Below are 20,391 nucleotides of genomic sequence, written 5' to 3' on the forward strand. Positions count from 1 at the left end.
TATCCTCCCGTAAAAGTCATCAACATTATATTTCATTGAAGTTTGTGGTTTGTGTTCTTTTCCTATAAATGTTGGGGTCTATTGTGAGTTATTAATAAATAAATAATTCTACTCAACACAAGTGCTGTTTGAAAGGAGTGGAATAACAAATATATGTATCTGAGCACCACTGCAAAGCCCTGTTCTCCCTCTCCCCGTGGTGTCAACACCAACATACTGTTAGCACTATAGTCTTACACATGTCTTAGGTACAGCTATAATCTCAGAGAACCAAAACACCAGAAACAAAACCTTAGAAGATGCGAAAAGACCAGCTCTAATGGTGTCATAATATAGCAAGAAATAAAAGACCAGAGCAGAACCAAAACATTTATGAATAGTTGTCATTTCCATTTTGTTCTAATCCAAAACCAAAACAGTCCATCCAAGTGATTTTTTTTTTTTGTTTCCTTATACTTTTTTAGTTTTGGCAAAGTAACTAACCCCCAAACTTCTCCACCCTCCCCTTTCAGACTCTCCCCAACCCCGTGTCCCAAACTCAGTCCCGGTTGGTAGATTCCCCCTCAATTATCGCCGGAGCAGCAACATCAGCAGTGAAAGCAGGTAAATGGCGATGCAGGGGAGGTTCTGGTTGGCCGAGGCTTTCACCTTCTTGTTTTCTGGAGGGAAGAGGTGGCGTATTGGTCGGTCAGTGACGGGGTCGATGAGGCGTGGGCCCCGGGTACACATATCTTCGGCGCACATGCCACTTCCTGAACCGCTGACATCATCACCTATAGACAGAGAGCCAGGACATGAGCTCGATGGTATGACATACTCACATTTAGAAACAGTGTGACCTGTGTATTCATATAATGAATATATTAAATGAACTGTGCTCATACTGTATCTAAACTAACTGTGTTATCCTTACTGTTACAAAATATGACAAAAAAATGTATTCAAATTGATTTATTCAGAGCATTTTTTTTTATACCTTCGTCTTTATTCCAAATGCACTGCCTTTGCTATTTTGCAAGAGTTTGTATAAACTAAGATATAAGTGTTCTGCCTCCTCAGATGTAGAAAAACAGAGTTGTTTATTCTCCTTAATCTAGAACTTGTGAAAAGCTTTGACTCATCCGGATGACTCATTTGAGTCATCCGATTTCTTGTGAATATTCTTTAGAAACTTGTGTGCTGGGACAGTAAAAGTACACACTGGTGTCCTGGAAGTCCACGTCCTGGCCGTTGAGAGCATTCTTCAGGCGGTGCGTCATGATCTTCAGCTGCATTATCTGCTGACGTATTGTCATGTCTGGCTTGGTGATGTCGATTTCCACTTCAGGGTTGTTGATTTGACTGGCCAGGCCATCACCCATCACCTCGGGAAGGTACCTGGAATACATGAGCGCTTGTTTAACACGGAAACACAGTCAGAAATCATCTCATCAGAATCAGAATCAGAATCAGAATCAGAATCAGAATCAGTTTTATTGCCAAGTATGTTTTCACATACAAGGAATTTTTTCTGGTGATTGGTGCAATTGATCAGCAACAGTGGGGCTCTCTAGCCTTGTTGATGAGGCTAATAGCAGATGGGAAGAAGCTATTTTTGTGGCGAGAGGTTTTGGTCCTGAAGGACCGCAGCCTCCTGCCAGAGGGGAGTGTCTCAAAGAGTTTGTGTCCAGGGTGGGAGGAGTCAGCTACAATCTTCCCTGCACGCCTCAGAGTCCTTGAGGTGTACAGGTCCTGGAGGGACGGAAGATTGCAGCCAATCACCTTCTCAGCAGAGTGGATGATACGCTGCAGTCTGTTATTGTCCCTCTCCGTGGCAGCAGCGTACCAGATGGTGATGGAGGAGGTGAGGATGGACTCGATGATGGAGGTGTAGAAGTTCACCATCATAGTCCTTGGCAGGTTGAACTTCTTCAATTGCCTCAGGAAATACATCCTCTGCTGAGCTTTTTTGATGAGGGAGCTGATGTTTAGCTCCCATTTGAGATCCTGTGTGATGGTGGTTCCCAAGAAGCGAAAATGCTCCACGGTAGCCATCACAGTTAATGGGAGACTTTGCAATATCAATGTAAAGTTTGCTAACGTTAGCTAACATTCGCCACCATAAACTACCGCTCATTCCATACCAAATAAGGCTGAAACAGCAAAACCACTAAGTGCACTGAATTAAGCACGGATAGGTTTTACTGCTTATGATTCCAGTTTTTTAAGTGAAATATTGTGAAATTTCTAACTTCAAAATGTACTCAGTCTAGCATTAATATGAAAATTCATTACATGTATCAACACCATGTAGCCATTGTGGAAAAGATATTTGATATCTTGATATTTGACTTGTTGAACAGTTTGTAAAAAATAAGGATCACCTCAGTAACAACCCACAGTTCCAATTGTACTATACATTAAAGGCCGGGAACATAGAATGTCCATGTTCTACAATAATATGTCGTTTGGAAATTCATTTATTCATAGGTTCAAATGTCCTACCTGGCACGGTTCATGCCGTTCCAGCACTTATCCTCAGCCCCTGTTCCAGTGGCCACTCTGTCACTGCAGAGCAGACCTGGGAGAGAAACCCAGTACGACTGCAAGTCCCGCAGTCTCACAGTTACATCAGACACCTGAGGCAGAGTTGACAAGAGCAGATTCCTGAGCTTTTATGCTTTGCCCAAAATCACAGCATGATGGTACACTTGAACAGGAGAGTAAGAAAAACCCCTGCTTCCTCTAAAACCAACTGCAGTGCTTAGTCATCTGACTCATTCATCCTTGCATGCATTTATTCCCATCTAATCACCCCATGGTGTAAAGGTGAAACAGCAAATGGGATTTAATTGAACCATGATGAGCAATGGTTCCTACGTCATAGACCAGAGTTGATCAGAAAGAAATGACAAAATTCAGGCGTGTAAATACTTACAAGTTTCTGAATTTTGTTCGAGTTGGCTTCCAGCCTGTCCTCCACTGTAACCCTCCCTCTTTTCATGGCTTCATCGATTCCTGTACTGCTGGTTCCTCCCTCTCTGATGTTGCCACACGCCTGGAACAACTGGTGCAGGAGAATGTGAAGATAAGACAACCACAGTTGGGTTGAGATCTGGTGACTGTGAAGGCCACAGCACATGATTCACATCATTCTGATCAATTTATTTAGAGACCCACTCATGCCCTCTATGGAGGCATCTGCACTCATTACATTTCTCCACTCATTTAATTGTACATGAGAAGAAGACAAGTTAACAAAAAAGGTTAAATGAGGAAACTGACTCAACTCTATTCTGAACAATGTTTCTGCACTGCAAGGCCCAAACCAGATCTAAGCGCTTCTTCATCAAAGTCATCTCCATTTATAACTAGTAACTTGAACTGTGAGGCCTCACACTCGCTCTATAAACTTTACTGTCCTACCATATGTAGTTCATACTCTGTATCTTTATTGGCGTTGGTGTTAACAAGACTGAAATTTGATGATGCTGAACCAGCTCTCTGAATAGAATCCTACAATCCTACAGTCTCCCTACAATCAAGTGTTTGTCAGACCAACAAATCTACAGGTACACAGAGAGTCTTTGAACATATTAGTACACACAAATGTCTACCTATGAAAACCAAGAGTCACAAGTGGTACTGGATATTTGAACGACCCCAAGAGTCAACCACAGAATCATTCAAGCAGAGTGGTTCACAGCTCAGAGAGCACTACTTGTCCCTATGGGGCTTACATTTCTAAATGGAGCCCAGGGTATAAAGTAAGACTGCAGTCAATCTGTTATCCAATCTGCTCTGCTTAGAAGAGCCTCCAGCCTTTGAACCTTCAATTATAAGAATACAATGATCCTGTTTTAAGCTTTCAATCATGTCTGTCATCATAACGTATTTGTGTTGTGTAGATCACAGCAGATTGAATAGTGAACATAAAAACTCTATCATAATTACATTGATACATACCTTCTGCAGTTTCTTATTTTATGTATCTGGTAGGCCTATGTTTATATGGGTAAAGTACATAACACAACATATGGCTTTTGATGTCATCAGATTATGTAAATAGGAGATAATCTGGACCATAATGCTACACTACAACCACCAATTGACTTCTGAGGGATCAACACAGCGCTTTCCACTAGAGATGAAGATCAGAAGCTGAATCTGTGTGTGATTACCATACTGAAACAAGTCAGAGGTGGCCCGCCAGACTATGGCTCACCTCCGGCTGCCAGCCTCTTTTAATAGCAAACTAGCACAGAAGAAGCTTTTGTCTTTTCTCTCACCATATACACAGTTTTCCACCTTCAACAAACTACTCAGTCAGATTTAAATGGCTGCCAGTGCCTTTTAAGGATCATATAAAACCGTTGCTAAAACACCATTAAGCAGTGAAGTAAATGCTTGGCCCACAGGCTCTGGAATGACTCACATCCCTCAGTTGAAAATCAGGTATGTGGAGCTTTGTAACAGCATTAATTCAGAGGTAGGAAAGGTGTTAATTGTACAAACAAAGTAGGGGCAATGAGGTAGCATAGTGAGCAGAGACCCAGGGTCAAGCCCACATGTTGTTTGAGTCTGAACCTAGATGAATGAGTGTATATTATATTATATTAGTGGCATTTAGTGAGACCGTGCAGATTTTTTACTTCCTCCCTACTATTCTTAAAGCTTTACCAAATAATATAAAGATTGTAAAGCCACAGAAATCCATATCTTTAGTATTTCTCCATAACATTAAATATTCATGACCAAATAAGCAACAATCAGCTAATCTGTTTCATCGGGTCTGCGTGGGTGTGTTTTGAATACATCAGATTGATGTTTGGCTACAAAAATAAATAATCCCACAACTGTCATCTTTGATTGCAACATTTCTAAATCCTGATTGGTGCATGCAAGTGCATCACATCAGGTTTTTCTGAGCCTCACACACTTCGAACCACTGTTTTGTACCCTTGTCCTGATCTATCACAGAGGTCCACAGGGAGTTTCTTGAACTTCATAGTTAGTTAGTATATGTCTTGACATGCAGTGTTGATTTAGGGACCTTATATAAACAGGTGTGGGCCTCTCTAAACTATGTCTAATGAATTCAGTGGACTCCAATTACATTCTACACGCACCTTAAGGAGAATTATAGCAAAGAGAACGCATCTGTTCCACAGCAAAGGTTCGGTGGGTGATTTTTAATACATCTGCAAACATTTCTAAAAACATGTTTTCACCTTGTCATTGTGTGGATTGATGGGAAAAAAATTTCATTGAATTCCCTCAAGCAGGAAAAAAAGATACACATACATTTAAGTGTAACTAGAGATATGAAATGTCAGTAGGACCTACAGCATATGCCATGAGGCGCCATGGACTGGCTGACAGATGTTCTTACCTGTAGCCAGTCAGCACTTCTGTAATTTGCAGATAACATGTTTGGCTTTTGACCTGTTATAATTAAACCATTGTTTACATTGGTTAGTCATGAAGCTATGGCGAGAACAACATATTTATACGACCTTATTTGTAACAATCACCTTATATACAATGACATATACACTCTGTACCTCACTGACAGAGGGCCCTCCTCGATAAGTAAGTTATCAAAGTTGTGGCACAGAGTGAACTGCTTTAATAATTAAGGAAATAGGTGATTTGATTGGTCATGACTAAAGCAAGAGCGTCACACATATTGACACAGTATATTCTTATGATGTCAAGGGTGTTTTGTATGTCACCGGTCTGCACAGCTCTCTACTTTGTTTGTGTCTTTCACCAAAATGAAAATCGCATTAGAGTTGACATCTGCAAAGATCGGTATGTGCAGTGTGAGTTTAATTTGTTTTGAGTGTTATTCAAATATCATGGGTTCAAGGATGATCAGTGTCTATTATGGTGTTGAAACACTGTGGTTTAGCTCACAGTATCATTTGATGTATTTTTTTTTCTGAACTCTTCATTGTATTCTGTGTAGTAAAAACAGTTTAGTCAGCTGTGTGTACTACTGTAAGTATGTATTTACCACTGTGTGTTCTGACCTTGCTGTTGACGGTCTGCAAATTATCCACCATGGTCAACATGGCTTCTGATATGCGACTGGGAAGGGAGAGGACCACGCTGTCCACACCAGAGGGGTCATCAAAGCGATCAGCCACCTGCATCATTGTTTCTACAGAGACAGGAGGCAAGTTATCATGAAGAAAGTGGTGTCTTCACAACACAAAGTAACATCATGTGTTGGGTGAACCTCTGAGCAGACATGAGGCTGAATTGGATGCATGTGTGTGTGATGTTCTACCCACCTGCCAAATGCCTCCACTCGGTGTTGAGGTCAGCTTGGTTGGCCAGACAGCCCTTCATTACATTGTTGCAGTAGTTGGCACAAGGTCTGGCGGAGGCCATGCCCCGGCAGTGGGGACAGTAAGTCATCCTCATCATGGCCCGCATACACTCCTGGCTCAGCTGCACCTGGGGAAGGGCACAGACAAAAATAAACGTACACCACCTGGATGAAAAATTACGGTTTAGTCAAACATATGTGATCTAAGAGTCTAAAGGAAAAAAAAACTGATGGCAGCTGTTGATCAGGCTGTATGTTTGACCACTTCAACTGGGAAAAGCCCTGTTGTCACTGTACAGGAGAATTAAATACATGTTGAACAAAAGTGCTCAGATTTAAAAAGATGTGAAGATGTAAATTTCTTTAGCCAGACAATGACAGTCGCAGAACTGTGGGAGGTCACCTCCCATGGTGACCTTTTTTTTAGTTTGCACCAGACTTTCATTCAGCACAGTTTCCTTGGAAACCACTTTGGGAGAATTCGCTTTTTGTTTCACATGCAATGAAAAGGCCCTGACATTCATACAAGTATTCTCAGTCCCTCACTCCATCCTTCCTGCCTCCTCCATTTCTCTCTCTATCCCACAACGCTGTTCCCCCTGGAAAGGGCCTTCGTGCATGAAAAGTGAAACTGGGTTAATACCAGTAAGCTCTGTTCACAAGAGAGTACAGCTATGCATGCAAAACCTCAGGAAGTGTGTGTGTGTGTGTGTGTGTGTGAGAGAGAGAGAGAGAGAGAGAGAGCGAGAGAGAGAGAGAGGGAGATGGAACGAGCCCAGCTACGCATACAAAGCTCCTCTAAGCTGACATCTGGGCCAGCCTGATGCTTTTCCTGGAAATTGTTCTTCCAACAGCAAGTCACAGTTAAAACCAGGTTTTAACAAATATACAGTGGAAATGGGGCAACAACAGAGATCAGGTGGGAAAACAACATGCTACAGTCTTCTCGGTCAAGTGTTTAGTACAGATCTGAAGAAGACCAGTAAGAAAGCCGACAGTGAGATACAATAAGATTGATTTAAAAAGCTGTAACGACATTAACAAAACAGAAAAAAACATAAGAAAATAAAGAACAAAAAATAAAAGAATAGATAAAATAGAATACAATACAATTTACAATATAATTACAATAAAATAAAGTGACTAATGACTAAAAACCATATTTAATTAAAAGCCAGGCTGAAGAGGTGCCTTTTGAGTTTACATTTAAAAATTTCAACACTTTCAGCTGCTCTCAGGTCCTCAGGGAGACTGTTCCAACGGCTCGGAGCATTAAAACTAAAAGCTGCTTTGCCAAATGTTTTAGTCCTGTACTTTGGAACAATTAACAGACTTGTCCCAGAGGATCTATGGAGCTGTACTGGTTCATAGAGTGTAAGCATGTGAGACATATATGCCAGTGCAAGACCACAAAGTGCTTTAAAAACAAGTCAAATATCTCTAAAATGAATAGGGAAGCTGTCAGGATACCCATGTAGAGACTTTAAAACAGGTGTAGTGTGCTCTCTCCTTCTGGTGCTGGGCAGCAGAATTCTGAATGAGCTGTGCCTGATTTACAACATTTTTGGGTTGATCAGATAGAACAGCATTACAGTGGCAAAGTCTGCTGGATATAAAAGCATGCATCAGTTTTTCTGTCACTCAGAGAGAAAAATGGTCGCACTTCAGAAATATGTTTAAGGTGATAAAAAGCAGATTTGGATACAAGCCTGACATGAGCTTTAACGTTTAGCTCTTTAAAGTCTAGCTCTGAATCACCCCAAGGACTATGACCTTGTCAGCTGATAAATATAATCTGCATTAAGGCAGCTCCACTGTAACACTTATCCTGCATGGTGTAATTCCTGAGTGCATCTTAGTAGGGTATAGTAGTTTATAGCTGCTTTCATAGTTTCTTTTGTGATCCACATTGTCTCTCACACATAATGTGCTTTCTGTCATAAGTTCAAGTGGTGAAAACATAAATTGGAAATATTCAACAACCCTCACTGTGTCATGTTTCTAGCCTTTTTTTTTTTCTGTATTCAATGACTATTTATGGTTATATAGCATCAACCCAGTTTCCCCAGAAGGATCATTAAAATGTAATCTAATTATACTTGGGCCACATAAGACAAAAGTAGTTTATGTTGATGCTGTTTCAACTCGAAATTAAATCTTAAACCACATTAAAAAATACATAATGAGCCTAAATTAGTTAATGCATCTCTGATGTATAAAAGAGATCAATTGAATTTGGTAATTATTGCCAGTTGCACAAGGAGGACAGCATAAAGTGAAATAAGTGACACAGAACAGCAATAACCACATTCCCATGCTTAATCTCAAGTCTTATGAGACATGAGTCAGATGTTGCCCTCCTTTTCTCCCCTCCTCCCATGCTTACCCTACCACTCATTAGCTGGGGATGAGTCAGACAAATGCTTTTTTGGTGAGAGAGAAGAGTGAGGGAGGGGAATGTGCGGAGATGAGTGGAGAGAATGCCTGTAAATGAGAGAGATAGGGGGATGTTAAAAAAAAGCTAAGAGATCCACCAAGGGGTGTTGGCAGGGGAGTGAAAAAATGAAATACTTATTAAGGAGACAGTCATCAATCTAGTTTCTGTTACATCATCCATACAGCATTAACACTGGGAATCCCAGGCCAGGCCCAACAGATATGACACAGTGTGCAACTGCGCTGTGGTGCTCGCCGATGTTGACAACTTCCTCAGTAACCTTGGAGCTGTGGTGCACCAGCCGCTGTGAAGGAGGGGCTGTCAAATTATAACCAGTAAAAAGACTCATAGTCTCTGGGCTGCAACTAAGGATTGTTTTCATTATGGACCTGTTGTTTTGGGTTTTTTTTTTATTTATTCATTTCTTTATTTACATATTGATTATTTTTTCATTTTTTGAAAACAATCAAATGAAAATGAGTGAATTAAAATGTAATTAAATCCTGCAAATAAAAATAATGAAAAATACCCATCACAATTCCCGAGAGTGCAAGGGGACGTCTTCATATTGCTTGTTTTGTCCACCCAGTGGCCCAAAACCATAATGGAATTAATTTACAGATACACAAAACTCAAAATACACAAAGCAGATACACAAAAATGATTAATCCCTCATCAAAATTGTTGATCGCAAAAATCTTATTTCGATCAAATTGATCCTCAGACCATTTCAGCACTAATAAAGACACAGTGCATCTTCACACCCACACACACTGCGCTCACTCTGGCCTAATTCAGATCATCTCTGTACAGGCCTATCAGGAGATATCAAGAGAAAGTTTGAGGTTTGAATTTCTCTCTTTGATGTTCACACATGCGGCTCTTTGACATGATTGTGTTATACCTATATCCTTACTTGTCCTTGCTTTACCTCCACAATATGCTTCCCATACCTGTCAGTACCTCTTACATTGCCTGCGATCAAGCTTAACTCTCTCTCTCTCGCTCTCTCCCTCTGCTTGTCTTTTCTCTGTAATTAGTAAGGATATATGAGCAACCTCTCCCCCTTGTGTTATAGAGCGAGCTCATCCAGACTCCTTGCCTCCAGAGTGAGCTATGTGGCGCGTGGCCTACTTCCTCCACTCCTCTACCCAAGGGAATAAAAAAGTTAAGGACACAGCAACTGGTGCAGCCCGGAGTGAAGCCAGGGAGGAATTAATACTGTACCAGAAAGAAAGACTGCATCTTACGTCTGAGATCTCGTTTCCTCTCGAAGTTCCTCTCAGTTTTCCATGTATCTCGCTCTGCTCTGCTTTGCTCCTTTCCCAGCCTCCTTTCAGAATACTCTTTCATCACGTTTCACTACATCTCCTATTTTTCATAACTATTCAGGCTAATACATAGCAGGGATATATGTCATGTTTCTTCTAAGTTGGCAGCAAACACAGACTTCTGCAGAAAACATTTGGAGCACCCACATACACAGGGAGAACTGCGTCTTATTCTCTTCTGCTCTGCACTCAAGCAGTGTAATAGCTCCATAAGCAGCGTGCAGTAAACATCTTCAGTCACAGGGCTCTTTAAGTGGCAATACATAGCTATAAATAGGAGCGGTTGTCTCATTAGGGCCCAATCAATCGAAGATAGAATTACAGGGGAAAGGAGGGGAAAGCTATGGTCCAAATTAGTATACGAAGATATTCACACTAAAAGGAGATGGAGGACAGCACGGGGCACAGCTCTGGGAAATATCAACAGACATGATGGAATACAATTTACTGGGAGAGGAAGGAGAATAAAGGATTTAGAGACCAGCAAGACAGGGACAAGACAGGCTGCTGGAGTTCATCATAGCCCTTTTTATGATCTTCCTCTCTTGCTTTTTTTTCAGTCTCATTTGTTCCCGGCACAAGGCCATTCCATTCTACGTAAGTACAGCACAGTGCTGATTGGGCGCAGGTGAGGACAGCGACACAGTCTGACACACAAATTATGAATTTGAAATTGAGTATGAAATCGAACAGTTGGTTGAAGCCTATACTTTGTTTAGTCAAATTGTATCAAACCAGCTTTGACTTGGATGACAAAGAAAAAAAGACAAAGAAAAAAAGTGCAGTTTAATGGACTAAGCTTGGAAATTAACTTTCATGGAGATTGACCATGTGTGTCCACAGTGGCTGTTCTTGCATTAGAGCCTTCTCTTGCTTTTCTTAAGACTTTTGATGAGTTTGTGTAAATAGGGCAGAAGGCAGTCCATGACCTAATTCAGAGTGGCAGTGGCTCCAGTTCCCTGGCATTAGCGCTGGGATGACATTTTGTAACTTTGTAAAAGCTGCGCTAATTATTTACACATTTTCCCCAGCCAGCCTAGTTTAATGAACTCATCGCTCACTATCCCTCAGCACACACACAACGACATCAGGCAGGAAATGTGTATTAAGAAGTAGCCACACAGGGGAAATATTCATCACCGTTGGAGGAGAATGATTTTATGACGAGTTGTGTGTGTGTTTCTACACCTTTAAGCTCTTGTGTGCTGTCGTACTCCAGTGTGTACATGAATGTTTGCCTAAGAGAGATGCTTATCAGTTTTGCATCTTGCTGGCATAGCTCTTGCAGGAGTCCTAACCCACTCTGGCTGGCCCAGGGGTACATCCAAGTGTCACAAATCATGAATAGCAATTTCAATATAGTGTTCCACCCATGCTAATTCTCATCTGTTTGTTTATGTCTAAGTTAAGCGGTAAATGTCATGTCTCTGGCTATGTGGCTATGTTAGGCTAGGTGCATGAATGCCATAGCCTCAGGTCATGGAGCTTTAGCTGTCACTGTCATGCTGTGCATCTTGTTATTCACCTACTAACTGGACTAGCTGTGTTCATGGTTATCCCTGATTTTACTCCCCTGTGGCTGTGGATGTGCTTAGGCTTTGTGTGCAGGTACTTCATTGACACATCCTCAGGTCTGTTTGTGGAGGTGTGAGATGTTGCACCCATTTTTGGGCCAAAGAGAAGCAGAGGAAGATATGCTAGGCCAGGCTTTCTCACTCTGATGCAAACAGCACAGTATGTGCCACCCACAGTGCACACACATACATGAGAGTGAAAGGGAAAAGAATCATAGGGATTCTTTCTCTGGCATGTATCCAAATGTGTGGCCTTGCAGTTGCCACATTTTTTTCTTTTCTCTTGCTTGTGGTCTTTTCATGCTCACACACCGCCTGGCCTTGAAATATTTCATCAAGGATGAATTATTGTATTATTCATATTTGGTGCAGCACCTGTTTTGTCAAAGAATGCGTATGTTTCTCATGGGGCCACTGCTCTCAACACCCCTTGTCCAGTGCCTTATGAGAGATGTTTTTCACTACTGCATCAATACTGACCGCCTCCCATTCAGGAGCTGAAATAATTTCTCAGTCTTGCTCTGATATTACCCTTACTGTTGTCTTCTACACAGAGGGGATCATTTCTCTTGGGAGATATTAACCCAGCCCATGGCCTTTATTCAGTGTGGAGCTGACATTAACTGTTGTCGAAGTGGCTGATTTTTTGAGCCGTCTGCCTTATTTTATGGAGCCTCTAGATTCCACCAACGTTGATCTGCCACTGCTTTATACTATGCACACAGACTAGTAAAAACAGGTCTGTATGTATATGTGTGTGTTTAGATGTTCAGATCAAGGAGGTGGGCTGGTGATCACAATAGAAAAACGAATCCAGACACTTAACACAATAATACCAATTTAACATGCAGTGGGAGAGAGTATTAGCTTCTCGGCAGATTAGACACCAGTTAAATGGTCTGAGCGTCTGTTAGTTCCTTCCATCAAAAACCATAAAACCAACCAGTGCGGGAAATAGGAAAACAGGACTATAAATTCAAGGGAAAGAGACAAACCACAGTCATTAGATGGAGAAAAATGGGAAAGAAACTGGAGAGAGGTTTTACCTGGGACACCTTACGCACCACCTCCCCACTGACCACCAGTCCCTGGACGAAGGAACGTGCTGCTACAAATGTGCGTGTGACCATCATCTTCATCACGCGGGGTATGTCTCCGAAGGGCCGTAGTGTCTCTATCTGCTTAGACACACACTCCAGGTAGTCCTCACCTGCAACAGAGACACACATTAAATTCCTTTTCTAATACATCTGTATACAACTAAAGATTATGCTTATAGAACATAAGGTAATCTCTACAAGGTGAATAAATGAAGATATTATCGCTAATGGTGTCAAAGCCAAGTCGTATTTTTCGCTCTTTACCTTACTTATTATCACTGTATCACTGTATATCGCTACTGCGATGGGAGTTCTCAGTCAATTAATCTGTGTTAGTAATGCGCCATTTACCCGTGAATGAGGTCATGGTTGTTATTTGATGTTGCATAAAAGAAGCTGGGTGTACCTATGGAATATTGCTTGTTTGCCTGGTAGAAGAGCTTCTCCAGCAGCCTGGCCCAGAATTCGTTGAGCACCTCTTCCAGGTTGATATTGGAGCCGCGATAGTAGTGCCTCAAATCCGTGTATAGGTCAGAGAAGACCTGTGAATTCTGGAAGTAGAGTACACCCCAAGTTGCAGTGAAAGTCTCCTGTAGGGTAATCTCAGAGCGGTTCAGCAACTCCAGGAAGTAACCTAAAAACCAATAAAGAAAATTAAAGGTTTTAAAAGAGAATAATGAAGTGCCTTTGAAGCATATTTACAGTGTCAGCAAATATTCTGCGTGGTATTATTTTGTTCTGTGCCAGCTTTTCCCTCTATATCCTCACATTATTGTTCTCACCCACAGTACATTCAGTGTGCGCTGTTCAATAAATGAGAGAAAAAAAATCATAGTCATTAACACAAAATGTTTCAGCTTAAAGCTGTCTGCAATTCCTCAATGGCTTAAAAAGAAAGACAGAAAAAGAGTGTTATTTTTACACACTATCCTATTCTTCCTGATTTGTGCTCCATACCAACACTGCTTCACACTGTCAGTGAACCTAAAGCTGGAGTATGCAAGGGTGTCCCTCTGGGGGATGTCAGAGAATTGACAGTGCTTCAGAGAGCAGTATATACTGCTCCAAATGAGGATTTACAGTTATAGGGTACAGGCAGAGACAGGCAGTCAAGCAGACAGACAGGTAAACAGAGTAGCAGACAGTTAGAGAGGCTGTCAGTCTGGGAGAAAAAAAAAAAAGTTGAAGAATGTTGAAGTCTGACTGAGACAAGCACAAACAACAAAAAAAAGGATATGGAAACAGGGGGAGCAAATGACAAATCCTAATCCTAGCCCTGTTGTATGTGAGGGGGACAGGGTGTAACACATATCTTACTACTGTACATAATGCAATCCAGTGTAACACCACTGATAAGTACAGACTTTTTGAGATTAAAAATGTCCTTAAATGAGAGACAGTTGCATTGGTTTACATTATATTGGGCAGGTGTCGCTAAAACTGGTAAATGGCTGTACTGTATTTCTGGGTCATGGTTTAGTTTCCACTGAGGTGCCTACATCCACCTATCCTGTGTGTTGCCATAAATCACAGCTTTTCTGTGGCCAAAGGCATAAACATTTTTACATCTGCTTTGTGTATGTAAACAATGTTTATAAATGAGACTCCTGTTCTGCCAACAACAGGACAACAGAAGGTTCAGCTCAACGACAGTGTGTGACGTGACCATCAATCCATTCAGGCCAACACCTGGTACAATTGTGTGTGTGTGTGTGTGTGTGTGTGTGTGTGTGTGTGTGTGTGTGTGTGTGTGTGTGTGTGTGTGTGTGTGTATGTGTATGCTTGTTTATCTGTCTGTCTGTCTGTCTGTGTATAAGTGTGTGTGTGTGTGTGTGTGTGTGTGTGTTGCAGGGAGGTGGAAAGCTGTATTCTGCAGCAGTGTTTACTTTGTAGGTGTCTTATCTCTGCCTGCCACCACCCCAGATCAGGAAGAGAGGAGAGAAAAGGGGAGGTCTCGGCCTCCACAGGGGACGCCCCGCCTGGAGTTCACATTTTCCCCTAAGCAAGCTGGTTTTAAAAACATCATAACATAACATCAACGCAAACATTCACCACAAGCACACTCCAGCTTATTTAAACATAACACAAACACACCCTGTCTTCTCACAGTTTCCCTGACAACAACATATAGAGTTATACAGTAGCAAAAATCCATCACTCCATGTGCACAAAGCCTGAAGACAATCACAGCACTTGGAGTTACATAACATGTTAATATGCTAAGCTCATCCTGACCCATCTGCGTAGCATTATCTAAGCACTGGCCTTCCTGGATACTGTATCTCTGTTCTGCTTTCCCACTCATTAATAAACACCAGGCGGCCCGCTTCACCACTGCTGTTATTTGCTGCTTTCTTCTGGCATTTTCACAGACTCCGAGCTAAAAGGTCTAATCTCATCGGAGCCATCGATTTGAAAAGATGTATTTAGCAGTGAATGTTAGCAGAAACATTCTCCTGTGAGGACTCTTTTTTTTTTTTTTTTTTAAAACACAGACAACCACTCTGAGACATACGTCATTACATATTTTTGGAATTGCAACATTTTATGGTCATTCTGTGCATTGTGAATACTTCCAAAGGCTCACAGTGTATGTAAAAAATGCACACAACTCATATTGGAAGCATCAAGAGACAATCTTCAAGTTATATCTTTGTTTTGGTTTGGTTTGGAAAGGTCTGGAAACCCTGACACATCAGGTCACATTCCTTCTTCTGCAGCCGCAGTCTTGTTTGGTGCCATGACCAATTGCCCTTTGACGTTTCCCTCAGCTGGGTTCATGCCCAGAGTAATGTCAGTGTGCATTATTTCTAAACCAGAGTAACAGTAATGTTGTCAGTCACATGCTTTTTGATGTACACTCATGTTTCAAAAAGATACACAATCAGTTTTGGGCATATATATTTGCTACAGATGCAATAGAGCACTTATTGATCTCTATTGCTTTATTTTAACTTTTGTTGTTTTTCCTGCATTTAGCTGAAATTCTCTGACTGCTTTTCATTGCTGATATGATATAGGAAATTGCTATTTTTTTCCCCAGTTAAACACTGCATTTCAATTACACGTGGTAGTTTTTTTGTTTTAAGCCAAGACAAGAATGGTGGGGGACCATTGTGTGATATTTTAGAACGCAAGGAACAAATTGATACTTAATGAATGGTGTGTAGCCTCTGTCTTTGTGTGAGATGCAAAATCACTTCTCAGATTATAATGCTCGGTGAGATAAATGTTTCTGACATGCAGCCGCCGTATGTCCAGCGTTTGTTTAGTCGTGAGACTCCCTGACTGGATGACACATCGTTCCCCTGTTCCCTGACCTCCTGCCACTCAACCTATCTGCAAACACAGCTCTGGGCCAGCCTCAAAGTACCAGGAGAGCTGCATGTATGTCACTCACACTCACGTGTGAGCGAGCAATCACAATCATACTTCCAGGAGTCAGCAGAAAGGCGCATGCACACGTACGAAGCCATTATCACACAAACACATAAGGATCACAGACAAAAACACACACATACCATCCAGAGCACAGTGGCAGACACACAGACAGGCAGGCAGACAGGGAGCTGCTGTGACAGGTGCGGTCTTGCTTTTAATCCCCATTAGAATTCATTCCTGCTGTGTACTGTCAGCCATACTGTAAAAACGCCTTAAGTCTGGCTCAGTCAAATGGGCTTCAGCAGAAATGGTTGCATTCACATGATTAAGTGAAGTGTTTTTGCCATTAAATGAATTATCCACATTCCTGTTTACAGTCGTAATGGGTTTGGGGGCATGTTTTTTTTTTTTTTAAGTTGCTCAGGGATCACCACATGTAGAGGGCAGATCTGGGTAAATGACACCACACTGTCCAGTTCTCCTCTGCCCTTCAGCTCATGTGAATAATGATCATCATTAGTATGACACAAAGCCCCTATGCATTTGTGAGCGTGCAAGTGCTTTTGTGTGTGGAGATGACCTTTTCTTCATCTGTTTGTATCTTCATGACACAGGGAGCCACCCCTTCCTTCACCCCACCTTCCTTGGACTCTCTCCCTCAATCCTATATCATCCATTAAAGCCTAACCTCCACCTTCTCTCCCCCGGTGTCTGCTCTCCAGGGAAGGAGTGACAGGAGAGGACACCTAATTGTTTATTTCCCAGCACAGTGGGTGTGAAGGGGACAAAGAGGGGATAAACAATACTACATTTTTAACATAGTAGTCACGAGGATACCATATCATTACCCAATTTATGTATGAAATCATAACTTAACCTGAATATAAGTGATCAGGTTTTTTATGTGTCACAGATGCAAATATGTGATCAAGTCACTGAAAAGTAACTGTTCACAGCTACTGACAAGTAGCAGGAATGCATTAAGCCTTTACCTGTGGTGAACTGTGGCACATAAACTAACCCTAATTTGTTTAACAAGTCACGTCAGTTTCATTTACAGCACACAATTATACCTGATGGAGTTCAGTAATAAATACGCCGACAGTTCGCAGGACAGTGTGCAGGAGTTTTGTCATTAATATTTATAGCCCACAATCACAAATGAGACATTCAACTGAACGGCATACGACTCTCTCTGTCTCTATAACCACACCAGATACATTATACTTATAATAATCAGGATAGGACTGGACTATAATTCAATATAGTCGTGTATCAGTTTTGATGTATAATGCATAATAGTGGGACACACAACAGTTTGACAGTTTAATATGTGATTTTGTATATAATTTGCAATATTGTGTTATATATCAAAGTTGAAATATCCATTTTGATATCATGATAATATTCATCAGCTCCACTTCAGAGACCAACCACACTGACTGCTTACTGTCATAAGTATTACAGCAATTTTGCGACAGTAGATTATGAAAATCTCTCTCATCTCACTCTACCTTTATCACATATTGCTTTTCACTCGTTTTCTTCACTTTACCTCACACACACACACACACGCACACGCACACACACACACACACACGCACACACACACACACACACACACAGAACAAGCTAAGTCAAGCGTGTGTGTCTTAATGACTTTCTTCCTGCGGTGCGAGGGGAGTTAATGATTTCATTTGTAATCACTCTGAGCTTCACATCCAGGCCACCTTGACATGTCAGAGGCTTATTTTAACTCTATTCCTACATTCTCTTACCCCACTGCTTCTAAATCTGGTTAAAGACTCTCACACACACACACATTAAAGTGCTCAACCAAAAGCTTGTATACCATAAAATTACTCTCAAGTATTTCACCCTCTGCTACACCCCGTTAGTCTTTTATCAGTCAATACGGTGCTTTACATAGAGACAAGTAGCCTCCTCCTCCACGTGCCATCTTTGTCTCTCTGCTGAGTCTCTATCTTTAGACCTCCCCTTCCTCACTCTGTCTCCCGTGTCAAGTTGTGTTATTGACAAGAGATTCTGTGTAACACAGAGGTACCATTGATGTTCCTCCTCTGCCAATCGCTCTCAATGAGGGCTTGGACTGATCCCAAGTTACTTTCTCACACAGAGGTGTTAACTAACCGAGGCTTGTGCTTCTCATTCCAGGCTAATCCAGAATTGGTTTTCTTATACAGAGGGCTTAGTGGGTCTGGAAACTTTGCCACTGTCTAATTAGGCTGGAACTCATACCAGGGTCTCAAAGAACCTGATCTAAGATGTGGTGATTAAAGGACCAGCGTATAAGATTTAGTGGCATCTAGCGGTGGCGTTGTAGATTGCAACCTACAGCTACCAAAAACCCCTTCCGTCACCGTTCCCTCTCCAAGGAACTAGGGTGGCCATCAGGTAACATATAAACAAGAAATACTGTCTCTAATGCCAGTATTTGGTTTGTCCTTTCTGGGCTACTGTAGAAACATGGTGGTGCAACATGGCAGGCTCTGTGGATGAGGACCCACTCCCCATGTAGATAAGAAGGACTCATTCACAGCTAATGAAAACACAGTGATTCTTAATGTCAGGTGATAATATACTAATGAAAACATTATTATGAATATTATGTTCTCTTTGTGCTAATAAATTGCCTGTAAATCCTAAAAACTGGTCATATCAGGAATCACAGACTGTCAAGAAATAGCTGATACTTTCATGATTTGTCTCTTCTCATTTCGGTTTGTTTCCTCCAATTGGCAGCTAACATTGTGCTAACATGTGCAGGAAATGTCTCAAAGCACTCTGGGACCATGCATGAAGACTGAAAAAACCTTGTAAAATATACAGTCCGAACTCTGGGAAAAGCTTGATTTTTTTCAGTTACAAGGCATTTTGCAGGAGAATGACACTACTCACACAATGATATGTAAAAGAAAGAACATGAAAGCCGATATTTGTTCACCAATAAGCATAAACAAACATACTGTACTCACAGAAGCTCATGCACTAAGTTGCCTACAGTCAAGGGCCATACATAGAAAACATGGCATATCATCAGGGTTTTGGCAGTGCACCACACACTGACAAGGGAGGATTGGATAAAAAAGAAAGATCAGTGACAGAATGAAAGAGAGTAGGAGAAGAAAACAGGTCTGAGAAAGCAGAAATTTTATATCTCTTTCATATCTGACAGCCGTAATTCTATTGTCCATTTGGCAAGTGCTGACTGATCATATTAGCTAGATGGTTCTTTGGCAGAGAGGAAGGAGACAGAGAGAGCAAATGTTGAGGCATATGCCAAGAGAAGAGGAGGAAAAAATCAGGTGGCAGGGGTGCACTAAAGGATAAAACTAGAGAGCTCTCACAGAGCACATACAGAACCTCTGGCAAGGCTCTGGGCTCCACTAAATTGGTTATTTTAATAATAGAACATGTTAAGCTGCACCTGGATCCAATCTACATCAACATACACAATTATGTTGATTGGCTGATGACTGCCATGACCTTTGGAGAGTATTCACATCCTGTCTGGGAGTATTAGGCGTTTGTACAAGAATGAACTGTGCAACATTTATGTGAATCAAATTCTGGACTACTGACTGAAGGCCATTACATTTAGCTGAGTAAATCTAAGCTAAATGACATCACATTTTCCGGATTGCTCAGACTTAATGAATTTGTCACCTGCGATCGGTTAGAAGTACATAAAGCCCCTGAGAGTCATTATGTCCATGCATGAAATTTGTAGGACTGGTGAAAGACTGTTTTGCAAACAATTCAAATTGCAGTAATTTTTTTTTTTTTTTTTTTTTTTTTGCCTGAAATGGATATGGCCTATTCAGACAGATTTGTCTTTAAGCCAGGAATCATACTTGTAAAGTTCTGGTTGAGAAATTATCATCCAAACCATCCATGTGAAATGTTTTATAAATGGCAACATGATTACCCAAATTACCCACAAACAAATTTACTTAACCCTGGCCCATAGCCCAACTTTCTACCTAATGAACTGAAATATATTCAAAGTTATAAGATACTGTACTAACTAACCGTCGAATTAACCGACTGACTAACTAACTAACTAAGAAGGGACAGAAAGAAAGGGAAGAGACACAGAGCTGTAATGTTTCAGGCAGAGCAAATGAAAGCCTCTTCAGAAGGCACCAGATGGTTTTGTGATCTCTGCTTTTTCAGCTGGAACCCCTCCCTGTCCACATGTACAAAGGGATCCTCTACCTTTCCCTTTGTT

General features: G+C 41.3%; 1 protein-coding gene across 2 annotated transcripts in view; it reads right to left on the minus strand.

Moving 5' to 3' along the window:
• Positions 1 to 432: 432 nt before the first annotated feature.
• Positions 433 to 20,391, minus strand: part of gpc1b (glypican 1b) — a 61,026-nt gene continuing 41,067 nt past the window's right edge. For both annotated transcript variants that reach the window (XM_071491073.1, XM_071491074.1), the window contains 8 exons: positions 13,165 to 13,392; positions 12,705 to 12,868; positions 6,279 to 6,444; positions 6,015 to 6,145; positions 2,918 to 3,046; positions 2,485 to 2,618; positions 1,202 to 1,377; positions 433 to 773 (listed from right to left, as the gene is read on the minus strand). In XM_071491073.1, coding sequence (XP_071347174.1) covers positions 568 to 773; positions 1,202 to 1,377; positions 2,485 to 2,618; positions 2,918 to 3,046; positions 6,015 to 6,145; positions 6,279 to 6,444; positions 12,705 to 12,868; positions 13,165 to 13,392 — 1,334 coding nt within the window. In that variant the 3' untranslated portion in view covers positions 433 to 567. The remainder of the gene's footprint in view (positions 774 to 1,201; positions 1,378 to 2,484; positions 2,619 to 2,917; positions 3,047 to 6,014; positions 6,146 to 6,278; positions 6,445 to 12,704; positions 12,869 to 13,164; positions 13,393 to 20,391) is intronic.

The sequence above is a fragment of the Trachinotus anak genome, unplaced genomic scaffold, assembly GCF_046630095.1.
Source record: "Trachinotus anak isolate AG129_WGS33_773 ecotype Australia unplaced genomic scaffold, CSIRO_AGI_Tana_v1 ptg000012l, whole genome shotgun sequence".
Taxonomy (NCBI): Eukaryota; Metazoa; Chordata; class Actinopteri; order Carangiformes; family Carangidae; genus Trachinotus; species Trachinotus anak.